The sequence below is a fragment of the Lagenorhynchus albirostris genome, chromosome 19, assembly GCF_949774975.1.
Source record: "Lagenorhynchus albirostris chromosome 19, mLagAlb1.1, whole genome shotgun sequence".
Lineage (NCBI taxonomy): Eukaryota > Metazoa > Chordata > Mammalia > Artiodactyla > Delphinidae > Lagenorhynchus > Lagenorhynchus albirostris.
Genome location: NC_083113.1, coordinates 29,674,937 through 29,687,666, shown reverse-complemented (window position 1 = coordinate 29,687,666; position 12,730 = coordinate 29,674,937). Strand labels below are relative to the sequence as shown.

The following is a 12,730-nucleotide window of genomic DNA, read 5'->3' as shown; positions in this document are numbered from 1 at the left end:
AAATGGAATATAATCCATAAAAATATTGAATCACTATGTTGTACACCTGAAACTAATAAAACATTGTAAATAATACAAAACTTCAATACAAAAAAAAGATTGCCCTTTCATAATTTGTAAGGTATTACTTGCATAATAAATGTGCAAGTTATTTGCATAGTTGACCCGAATAAATTATCAGATTTTATTTAACTGAAAACTGCAGTCTAAGCTTCCTAAAGCTTAGACTGCAGTTTTCAGTAACCATGCACTTTCTATCTCTTTCCATATATTACCCATACCATATTGTGTTAAAATATTTCCTTAATTTAAAATCATTTCAGTCAATTACCCAAACAAACCTGATCTCCCATATTTAAGTACTCCAAAACAACTGTGTATTCATATTATCGTAATAGGAATAAAGTTTGATGGCTCAGTAGCCCCTAACACATTTTTTTTCAATTTCAGATATTAATAATGATAAGTAAATGACTGAGTGGTCCTAAGGTATTTGGGAGTGCACCTCATCAATAAAATTAAATACAATATACACCTGTAACTTATATACATCAACCATACTTCAACATAAAAAAATAGCAAGGGTAAAAAAAAAAAAGACTTAAATACAACAAAACTTTGTTAGACCTACTTTGAAGTTTGGCTTGAATCTCATGCGCTTCACACACTGCACTATTTCTCACCAACTGCCGCCTCTTCCCCACCCCTGGAATTCACTTCCTGTTCACCTCTCACCCTTAAGTATGCATGTCAGAAGTCAACAGCCTTAAAGCTACTGTTAACAACTAGAGTTTCTGTTACTCAATGCAGAGATCAATCCTTCTACAATATAGTACACAGTTTAATAATTAAGATCATATTTTAGAACTAGCTAATATTCCAGAAATTCCCAGTCCAAACAGAACATTTTAATCTAGAAGATTTGACAGAAATGTCAAAAACTAGTCCACTATAACTGAAAAAAAGCAACTAAAAGGGAAATTCCTGCATAGAATTTCTATTTTGTGTTTTGGTTTTGACAGCAAAGAATTTTGAAACTTCTTATAAGCAATACCTTGCCAAATGCATAAAGATTTAAACAAATTCTGATAAACAGAGGGATGTTACTTTATAAAAATTTAAATTATTCAATGAAACAATCTAAATATTACTTAGGTAGTTTTTTCTCTTCTTTTTGTCTAGGGCATAAGCGGAGTGACAAGTTTTTAAATTATTCATTATCTGTTGATTTTTTGATGTGGAAAAGTTATGACTATTAAAAAAAAAAGAAACCCCAAAACCCAAAACCAAAAAACCAAAAAAACTAGCAAAGAGCTTGGGATCCTCTGAATTCAATGGGTATGAGCAAAGTATAGCAAGTTCCTTGCTTTAGGTTTACATTTAGTTTTAGAGAGGTTTTCCTCCTTTTTTTTTTATAACAATTTCACTTACAGGCAAAATCAGCTGTGCTTCTGATTAAGATAACTTTCAAATATCTTATGTGTTCCAGTAAATTCTTACTTAAGTGAGGGTGATTCCTGGAGGTGTAACAATAACCATAACAAATTTGAACATACAAGACCTCCCTATAAAAATCTAAGATTTCTTTTCATCTTTTCCTAACTGATCATTCTACCACCATCACCATCACCCTTGCAGGGGGTGGGGGGGGCAGGGAGCCATATAATTAAAGATTTTGATGCTTAATAGAATACATTTCAACTATCTGGAAAATTTACCCATCTATGATAAATAATTCCCTGGTGTTCCTGGATAGCAGAGAACTTGTCACATTTCCTTACCTTTCTTCCTTATTTGTAATTGCCACTCAGGAGCTAAACAGGCAATATGAATGATATATCTTACAAAGAAACCCAAAATTAACAACCATAGAATCTTAAGAGTTGAAAAGAACCTACCAATTTAGTCCATTTTCCATCCACTGCAGGAATTCCTTCTGTGACACATCTGAGCCATTCCATCTCCCTACTTTCAGTGAAAGAGCTTTACTTCAAACTTCCTTATACTAATCTGTTTTTCTGTGACTTCCACTTAGTAGACCCAATTTTGACCTCTAAAGTCCTTCAAACATCTGAAGATAATTATCAGGTTTACTTTTAGGGCATTCGTTATCATCTTAAACACAATCTTATTTTAAAAATGTCAAAACACTTTTGCAAGCAACAGTTATTTCACTTTACTTTTGTTCTTTGTTGTTTTGGCGTTGTTTTTCCCTCTGATAATGAACAAACTATCTGCCAGAAAACATGAGATGAATGGTCTTCTCCACTTAAAGATTCTAAAGTAAGTTTCTGCCTCATCAGTAAGGTAGATTTTTAAAGGGGTGGAGGGTGAGGTGAGAAGCGAGAAATCATTAGTATATTATTGTTATACATTACACTGCATTAATAATATACTTTGAAGTAAGTGAAAGTAGTTAAGACCATATATAATGGAGTCAAATCTGATTTGAATCCAGTCTGGCCACTGGTTGTCTCTACATTGGCTGTGTAACTTGCGGTATATTACTTAACTTTTCTGTACCTCAGTTTCCTCCTGTGGAAACTGAAGGAAATAACTGACTCCAAATAAAAGGACTGTTGTGAAAGATCAATGTGTTAATAATATATGTTAAGTATTTACAACAGTGGCACAAACATAGTGCTCTATCATAGTGCTAGTTATCCTAATTTTTGCTTACTACTCTGTACCTACTTTAAATTGAACTATTATGGTAATAAACACAACAAAAATATAAACATATTTTAATTACCTTGATTCAGATTTTTCCAGATCTCAATAATAACTTTACTGTTATAAGGTATTTAGCAACCTTACAATATGGCAAAATTTTAGCCATTCAAATTCATTTTCAGAAAAATATTTTATGACATGAAAAATGCCTGCAACATATTAATTGGAAGGTTAAAAAAGCAATTTGCCAAACAGCATAAACTATGTGATCTCGACCTTGTTTCTTAAAAATGCAAAAATATGTAGGTGGAGGACAGGGAAGAGACAGACAACAGGTCTCACTGAAAACTTATACAACAAAATGTCAACAGGGATATAGTGATATTACAAGTAACTCATTTTTCATCTGTTCTCTATGTGGTCCAATTTTAAAATAATGATTATGTATTAAATTTTTCATCAGAAAAAAATCCAGTATTTTATTATTTATTTATCTGGCCGCACCGAGTGGCTTGTGGGATCTCAGTTCCCTGACCAGGGACTGAACCCGTGCCCCCTGCAGTGAAAGCGAGGAGTCCTAACCAATGGACTGCCAGGGAATTCTCAAAAATCCAATATTTTAAAATGTTCCTTACATTGGCTGTTCTAACCTTTCTCTAAGTTTCTTTTTTTTAAACTAATAAATAAGTTTCCCTACCTTCAGGGGAAAAAAAATAAAAATTCAAGGTATTAAATAAAGTAATAAATTCATCAGAATACAAAAGCCAACAAGGAATTATGTGCAATTATATACATCATAAAATTCTATCTCCTGTGTTGATTGCTATTTTAGCTATCCCACATATCTTTCACTGCTGTAGAACTTTTACAGTAAATTTAATTTACAAATATTGAGATCGCACACTGCTCCATAGAGTGTTTCCACTTTACAAATAAGAAGACAAAAATGAAAGATTCTGTGTTACAAAATAGCAGTATGTCATAAAAGAGCAATGAAAAGTTGATAGTATTATTCTCTCAAAATTCCTTTGCTATAAAAGTTAGAGATGAAAATAAGCTAGTATTTCTCTATTATGGTTTGTGAGTATTTACATTTAGAAACACTTCCTGTTGCTTCTCACCTTTTTTCTCTTCTCTTTTTTAAATGGTAAAATTCTAGAGTCAATTATATAAGAAATGTTCTCAGCAATATTCACTGTTTTTAATGATTGACACAGACTCTAAGACATTTGAAATTATATCCACAAACACCCTACCTCAGTTGGGGAATAATAAAAAGCAAGGCTTAGAAATATTCTTTACATATCCAATATTCTCAGTGAAGCTTTCTAAAATTCTAAATAGAGAGCCATCCGTGAGTTTTCAAACAGTAGATTAATAAATATCTTATTTTGGCTATAACAATATGTGTCCTTTTTTAAAATTTTGATAAACCAAAAATTATACCACTTTATTCTATACACATATTTAACAATGCTAATTTAGTCTGAAATGAAATTACTACGTTTAAGAGAGTTAAAAAAAAAAAAAAACCTAGGAAAAAAATTCTTTTCATAGAACCTGGGGAAAACTGTAATAGTGTAACATTCTGTCTACGTCGTAACCATAACTGTTCAGAAAATGCCAAAAATTACACAGATAAAAGACTTATATGCTCTGCCACAATTTGTCATAAATTATAAATATTAAATAATTTAAATTTCACATATTTAGGATATCTGACATAATTCTGTACATATAACACCTATATGCAATCCATATTAATCATAATCAATCTCCTACCTTCTCTACCAATCCATCTCTGTTCTTCACCCCGACAATGAAAAATGTCCAACTCTAAGTCTTAACACTAAGAAATAATAGGAAACTTGAGAACAGACTTTCAATAAGTCAGATAAGTATTCAAAGCCAGCTGCCCTTTATCAGTTTTTAAACATGTAACAAAAAGAATAAGAAGTTAGTAAAACAAAACAAACTCTGAAACAAAAAGGTGAGTAGATTTAAATAAAACCTTATGAATGTATCAGTGTAGATAAGATGATTTATTAAAGGCTGCTGCTGTTGGGTCTGAAAAAAGTTTCTCTCAGATGGTACTAAGTACTGATACCTAAATATTAGTATTAAGTTTAGTACTAATATCTAGATATTAGTATTAGGGACTACTTTAGATATTTATAATTATCCTCCATTCATTCCAAATCTATAAAAGGGAACCTGTACTTCTTTTTAAAGCTCGTAGAACATGTTTAGGAAAACATGAATTAAAAAAAAAAATCCTCAGAAAAATACAATTAAGAAAAGAAGTTAATAAATTTCAGATTTTATAACTTCAATTATATGCTGGACAAATTAATTAGTCAAGGTAGACAGATATCTACATAAAAAGTAGATAGATGACCCTAGGTTCAATCAGTAGAGGTTTTTCCCCAGGGTCCTTCTAACTAAGATGCTTGATCCTCTTCCAGCAGAGGGAGCAAAATCATAATATTATTATATTCAGGCCACAAAAAGAAGGGGAGGAGGAGAGTTTACAAGTCCCTTTTAAATATCTTCAATCTATCTAGACAATTCAAAAGCTGTACTGAAAATATCATGATTCCCAAAGGAAAAGAAAAAGATTTTATCTTTTTCAAACACTTCAAAAATGGTTCCTAAATACTTAGTTTCAAGAACCATGGTATACTTCATTGTCCTCCAAATCTCACAAGTAAACAACGTACTGAAGCGTTTTATAAATCTTTAATTTAACAACAAACTTTCAGAAAAATGATAAAAATATTGCATTAAATACAATTTAAAAAAATTTTTAAAGTAATACATTCACATGACAAAAGCTATAAAAAACAAAGGAAAGTGTAATTGCACTACCCTAAAATAATCTATTTCCTTTCAGTATTTTTCATATGTATATTTTCATACTGCTATGAAAAATTATAATTTTAATTTAATTTAATTAAAAAATTAAATTTATACTTATAAAAACATTTATTAAGTGCTTATTATATGCTAGGCATGGTTTTAAGCACTTTTACATGTTACAACTCTCTTCATCCTTATCAAAGCCCTTTTATTTTCCTTATTTAAAGATGAAGCAAATGAGATGCATAGAAATTATTAAATAGCTAAAAGTCATGCACCAAATAAGTAACATGAGCCAAGATTCTAACCCCGGTAGTCTGGAACCAAAGCCTGTACTCTTAACCACTTTACTGTGATCTTAATTTTGAATTATGCTTTTCCCCTATCACTAACATATTATCAAAGTCTTTTTAATGCCTATAATAGTCCATCTAATACGGATATGATAACAAACTGTGCTGTTTCCAATTTTCCCTTATAGATACAGCAAGATAAATACCTTTGGGTATATTACTTTTGCTATGTTTGGGTTATTGTAATAAAGTATTTGTATACTCAAACATGCCACCAAATTGCTTTCCAAAATATCTGTATCAATTACAAAGCTATGTAAAAGTTCCAATTTCGCCATAAATTTGCCAGTGTTAAGCATCAAAATTAAAAAATTTTTTCTGGGGAGGGGGAAGGGTAAGCTGTGACAAAGCGAGAGACTGGCATGGACATATATACACTACCAAACGTAAAACAGATAGCTAGTGGGAAGCAGCCGTATAGCACAGGGAGATCAGCTCGGTGCTTTGTGACCACCTAGAGGGGTGGGATAGGGAGGATGGGAGGGAGGGAGACGCAAGTGGAAGAGATATGGGAACATATGTATATGTATAACTGATTCACTTTGTTATAAAGCAGAAACTAGCACACCATTGTAAAGCAATTATACTCCAATAAAGATGAAAAAAAAAAGATTGCTCACAAAAAAATAAAGTCTATTAAACAAAAACAAATTTTTTTCTAGTAGGTAAAAATGAAACCACACTGCAACTGAGTTATTACTAAAGTTGCATATTATTCTGAACGTTATGTTTACTAATTCTACTTCCAATTTCTGTGAATTTCAGCTTTTATGTTTTAACCAATTATCAACTGAGATATTATCAAATTATATGAGGTTTTTATAGGAATATTAACTCTACACCCATTATATTTGCAACAAAATGTTCCCAATCTATTGTTTTCCTTTTAATTATGGTTAAGTTTTTGGTTGTTTTTGATAATAAATCTTTCTGTTAAAGGCAATCATAATTGAAAGTTACAACAGACGTCTTAATACCTTATAATTTTCTAAATATAGAAGTCTATTGCTTTGAGCACATCAATGAATGAAACTTTCAAATATGAGACTACTGAAAATAGAAACCTTTATCAAAATATACATTCACCTGACAGAATGACTGAGTTTGAGAAATTCTGAATATGTCTCATATGAAATTAACTCAATGAGTAAAAACTCACCCCACCCCAAACCACCAAAATTAGAGCTACATACCTGTCGCTGTAAACATAGGCGATTTCTGTCATGTAAATGCTGATGATTAGAAAGTGATGAATGCCAACTCCGAGCCTGAGTATGCAACTGAGTTTGAGCCATATCAGAAGGCCGTGTTACGAGATGTGAAGTAAATTGCCGATCAAGGTCATGATCTAAAACATGACTTGAATTATCTTGTCCAAATGCTGACTCATCAAATTGGGGAAGGAGACCCTCCTGAAGGAGGTCTTCTGGGTCAAGTCCTGTGAACGGCTCAGTTTGAGATTCCACTTGATGAAGTAAATTCTCTTCTAAAGATGAAAAGCCATTAGTTTCTACATGATCATTGAAATGGCCCATTTGAGTTCCTGAGTCAACAGGATCCGGGAAGTTCATGTGAACAGGAGATAATTTTGAATTGCTGTAATTACCCTGAGGATGTGATGAATGCAACATTTGGAAGTTATTTGAATGCAGCGATGTATTGGGATTTAGCATATGCTGAGTCGATTCTTGCTTGATTCCCCTATGAGGTGAAAAGGAATTACTCCCAGTAAAATCAGATAAAGTCTGATTTGTATGATTAGGTGCAAGAACTGCAGAGGACTGAAGAAGACTATTTGGTGACACATGATTACTGGAAAAGGAATAATGTGAAGAAAACTGCTGTGAATTACTGACAGAACAAGAAGTCATATTTGGAGAAGGTCCATTAAAATTTCCTTCTTGATGATTGCTACACTTCAGGAAGTGTACTGAAGGATTTGACGTTTGAGAAAATTGCTGCATCGAAAGGGACTGCTGTGAAGTAGATGCATTATTAATTTGTGGTGGATGGTTAACACTGACTCTGTGTGGACCAGAAACATTAACATCCATAAAATTTTTAGACTGGCTAAGAGAATTTTGCCCTGGGTTAAGATTATTTCTGTTTTGTTGTGAGCGTAGCGAAGTGCACTGTGTTTGTTGTTCACTGGCCTGAAATAAGGCAAAGTCATGGTGTGCCACAAAGCTTTTAGTTTGATGCATAGAGTGAGAATGTCCTTGTTGGTGAAAAGGAGACCCATTTTGACTTGAAATGCTAGTAGCTGTCTGATGGCCCCACATTGGACTGCCATCTGCTACATCTGGAAACAAACCATTGGGCTGGTTCTGAGGGTGGATCGGAGAACAGTTAAACTGAGAGTGTGGAGATAACACATGTTCAGCTGGGCTACCAAAAGACTGATTAACTTGGTGAAATTTCATTGAATCAAACTGATTTAACTGTTCATAATCAGTCATCTTCTGATGTGTTGGAGTACCTTGAACATGGTTCAGTGAGTCTATGTGCAAAGGTTCAAATTCTGCACCCAAGTTCAATTCATCAACTAGTGAAACAGGTCCTGGTTGTACAAATGCATCATCTGACAAACCTTCTAAGGTCTCACCAAACAGATTGGCATCATCAAAAAAGTCCATCATTGGATCTGTCATCTTGAAAAATTCAATAACAAACTGGGCTGTTCACTCCAAATGGAGTATATTCAGCTTCTCTGTAGCAGATATTAATGGATCATTTCCAAAGGTCATCAACTAATCCGAAACAGGTCAATGTTCATTATTGCTCTAGATAACGACATGTCAGGAAGTGTCAGAATCCTAGGAAATAAGAACAAAAAGTTTGATAATGAATATTCATTGAAGTTTTACAAACAAAGTTTACATATGATTTAAAAAACATAAAATCTCAGCGTACAGTATGTTTTGGTAGAGTAATTCATTGCAAATAGCTCATTAATATTCCTTACAAGGAATCGACATATATACACTACCGAATGTAGAATAGTTGGCTGGTGGGAAGCAGCAGCAGAGCACAGGGAGATCGGCTCGGTGCTTTATGACGACCGGGACAGGGCTGGGACAGGGAGGATGGGAGGGAGGCTCAAGAGGGAGATGTGGGGACATGTGTATGCATATGGCTGATTCGCTTTGTTGTGCAACATAAACTAACACAGTATTGTAAAGCAATTATACTCCAATAAAGATCTACTTATTTATATATATATATATATTCCCTACAAGGAAAAAATTTCTAGTACGGGGACATGACTATATACATTTAAAAGTAATGATGTATATTACTTCATTTTGAAGTTCACATGTTATAATGACAGAATGTAAAGTAAACTTGAGAATGGAATGTCAGACTCTCTCCCATACCATGAAATGGCCATCACTCCCCAGCAGCTCTAGCATGTATAAAATATATATGTATTACATTTTAATGTTATGTCTTGCTAAGATAACTGACATCAGAATCCTCTTAGATTAGCAAATATGCTGTGATCTTTTGCTCTAGACCTCTTGAGCAGATAAAGCTACTATTTCATATGGTATATGTGGAACTACATCAAGAAGAGCAACTGTATGAGGTCATGATAAGCTGGCCCTAAATGAGATAAAAGTTAGCCATCTGGTCAGCTGACAGACAACACAGACATGTGCTATGTTGGGGATGTTGCAATATATTGCCACCATGGTCCTCTTGTTCATCTACCATGGAAGATCAGCCTACTGACAGCCAACTGATTTAGACATCTGTGTAGCAAAACCAAGCACCTTTCTGTTAACAGTTATATTCGTTACTCTATCCCTAAGAGGCCCACCATTAAATCATTTGGAATAACCGTTGCTTATTATAGCTACTAAACTGTGCAAATAAAGTGTATTGATAATCAAGCTGAGGCAAAAACAAACAGTAGCTTAAGCTAAGCAATAAATTAATCTTACGATAATATCAAGAGAAAAAAATGATAACATTTATACACACACACACCTCATATACATACAATTTATGTGTGGAAAGGATCTAATACGTTACTTGCTAATCTAATATGAAATGGCTGGCTAATTTTGTTCCAGGCTGGACTCATTCCAAACATTTTCAACAAAGGTAATTTAGGGTTCTGCCCCCACTGTCTTACACAGAGAACCACAAATGGAGATACTTGCTTCTCTACATATTAGTTTATTCAAAAATTAGCAGAGGTCTAAGAAACTTTTCCAGAACTTCTATTTTGGGAGGTCCGTTTTAGAAAATATAAATATCCTAAACAAAACGTCTGTTCACTATTTAAATGAAGAAATACTTCTGAAAAATTCTGAGAAGGAAAAACTACCAAAATCTATATTAATTTTACCTAGAAATGGACTTATCAATCACAATGGTATACAAATGCTTTAACAAACATATAATTTTAAAAAAGGTATAAATGCAGAAAAAAAGAAATTATTTTTCCAGATTTTATAATTGTGAGACAAAGCAGATAGAGTACTATATGTTCTGAACTGAACATAGCATTAACCAAAATAATAATAATAATAAAGTAGGTTAAGTCACTTCTCTGGAACATACCTTATATTTAGCTATAGACTCTAGACAAGGGAACATCTATGTATACCTAACCCAATAGTCAGAAAAGCAACGTCCTATATATTTTTTAATGGACGTATGATTATTTACCAAGAGGAAAAAAGAAGAATTACAATGGAGGTTACCAAATCCAGTATGTTATCAAATACAAAGTACATTATTAGCTGATGTAACATGAAGAAATAACTATGACATTATACCACTTTGAATTTTTATTTTATAATCTGTGAAATAACTTTTAAGAACATTTTTAGACTTAGACTTATTCCAAACGATTTGAGAATTTCCTCTCCCATGAAGTACTTTTTTTGGTCCATAAATACCTGACTGTTGCTCTGTAAGAAAATGTAGAATTGCTGTCATTTCTTCAACAACAAATATTTGCTCCACTAATATTAAATTTATGCTCTGCTACTCTGTCTCTGTGCCTCTCTGCATAATCAACAACTTTTTTTTGAAGCTGAATAATAGTGTATCTTTTTAGAGACATTTTAAGTAATTAAACATGTATAGTACCGATGTACATAGCCCAGCTGAAGTGATGGCAATATAAAATCTATGACTAAGTTTTTGTACACACAGGCAATGACAACTACTTCCTGACAGCCACCGGGCAGACAGTGACTGAGACACATCCTGATATCAGAGATATTAAAAGTAGAAAAAATATGTATCTTAGAATTGATTAATTTCCTGAATATTCAGAATGTATTACTTCAAGAGTTCAGAACCCAGTACTACAAAAAACTACTGCCCAATCGAATGCTGAAGGTAAATTATCTGAAGCATATGACTTTAGTTCATATATTCTTAATTATTCTGATAACAGTGAACATAAAATGTAAAACATTCTGAATTTATACTGTGTACTACAGGCTTGTACATTTATTTTATTCTTAAGAAATAGTTAAATGTTTTTTAGAACACTGTTCTGGAAATACGTTTATGATGTATCAGAGCAGTAATATTCCATTTAGGAAAGAAATGGTATAGTCTTTGAATTTTTGTACATTATGGTAGATTATGCTAAAGCAAAGTATTTTCTACATTTATGTAACCCGAAGCCTACCGAAAATATGGGGAGAAGTAAAAAGTTTAATTAAGAAAGCAATTTTGCTATCTACTTTTCCAACAAACATTTATTGATAAACAACTTCTAGGCACTAGGATGATGAATAACTGACCTCTGAAGGGGGATACAGACAAGTAAACAGACCATTACCAATATAATACAATATTTGTGCTTTTATAAAAGTACAAACAGAAGAGTAACATCTAATGAGGGAAATGAATATAGACACCTTACTATACTAAGAAGATATACATTTCACATGCAACAAGGTACATGTAAGTCATTAACCTTAGTTATAAAAATAGAAACTAAAGGTGAACTATGAAAACATGCCCATAAAATCTAAAAAAAATGGTCATCTTTTCTGATTTGAACAGTTTATTCTACAATTGATTAATTTCTTAATTGATTAATCAATTAAGCCCCTCTTAAGAGCTATCATCTTATTTCATTCTAGTAAATGTACTATTTTCCAACTTTATAAAAACATCACATCAGTCCGATTTTAACTATTTAATTAAGCAAATATTTATGGACTGTCCATTACATCCAAAGCAGCTTTGTAGAAACTACAAAAGCCCCTGCCCTCAGGAAGTTCAGAATCTAAATGGGGGAGATAAGGAGTAAATGGCACAAGAAAAGCACGTCATATACTGAATAAAATATGATAAACGTGGCCTGAGAGGCACAAGTTTATCTATAAGGTGATTTATAAAGAGAAGAGAGCATACTTGGCAAGTTATTCAGGAAAAGCTTCTTAGAACAATTAGCATTTGAAGGGGTCTTAGAAAAGGGATTGGAAGGAAAGGCCAGGCAAAGAATTCAGGAATAAAGAAATGGCAGGCAGGAAGGAAGTATATTTAGGAAATAGTATGACCACTGCAGAGTATATAAAAGGAGAAAAGTGGAAAATAAAGGTGGAAATACAAGTTGGAGCAATGCTGTAGTGGGCCTTATCAATTAAGTACATTAAATTAAGACATTTGGGGGACAGAATTCTTCTAAAGTTAAAACAAGTATTTAGAATCAAAAACAAATTACTTATCTATCTTCATTTCTACAGTCATCCGATGCCAAACATGATGATGATCATATAAAATGGATTCAATTATCAATAGGACAGAATCCCTGCCTTCAAAAAATTCATAATCTAGAGGGGAAGAAAACACATAAACAAATAATA

General features: G+C 32.8%; 1 protein-coding gene across 9 annotated transcripts in view; it reads right to left on the bottom strand.

Moving 5' to 3' along the window:
* CHD9 (chromodomain helicase DNA binding protein 9) overlaps positions 1-12,730 on the bottom strand; it is a 194,854-nt gene that overhangs the window by 156,426 nt on the left and 25,698 nt on the right. For 6 of the 9 annotated variants that reach the window (XM_060132648.1, XM_060132647.1, XM_060132651.1 and 3 more), the window contains exons 2-3: positions 12,589-12,697; positions 7,079-8,701 (exon numbers count right to left, since the gene is read on the bottom strand). In XM_060132648.1, the coding sequence (XP_059988631.1) occupies positions 7,079-8,536 (1,458 nt within the window). In that variant the 5' untranslated portion in view covers positions 8,537-8,701; positions 12,589-12,697. The remainder of the gene's footprint in view (positions 1-7,078; positions 8,702-12,588; positions 12,698-12,730) is intronic. The other 3 variants (XM_060132653.1, XM_060132655.1, XM_060132656.1) reach the window with 3 other exon arrangements.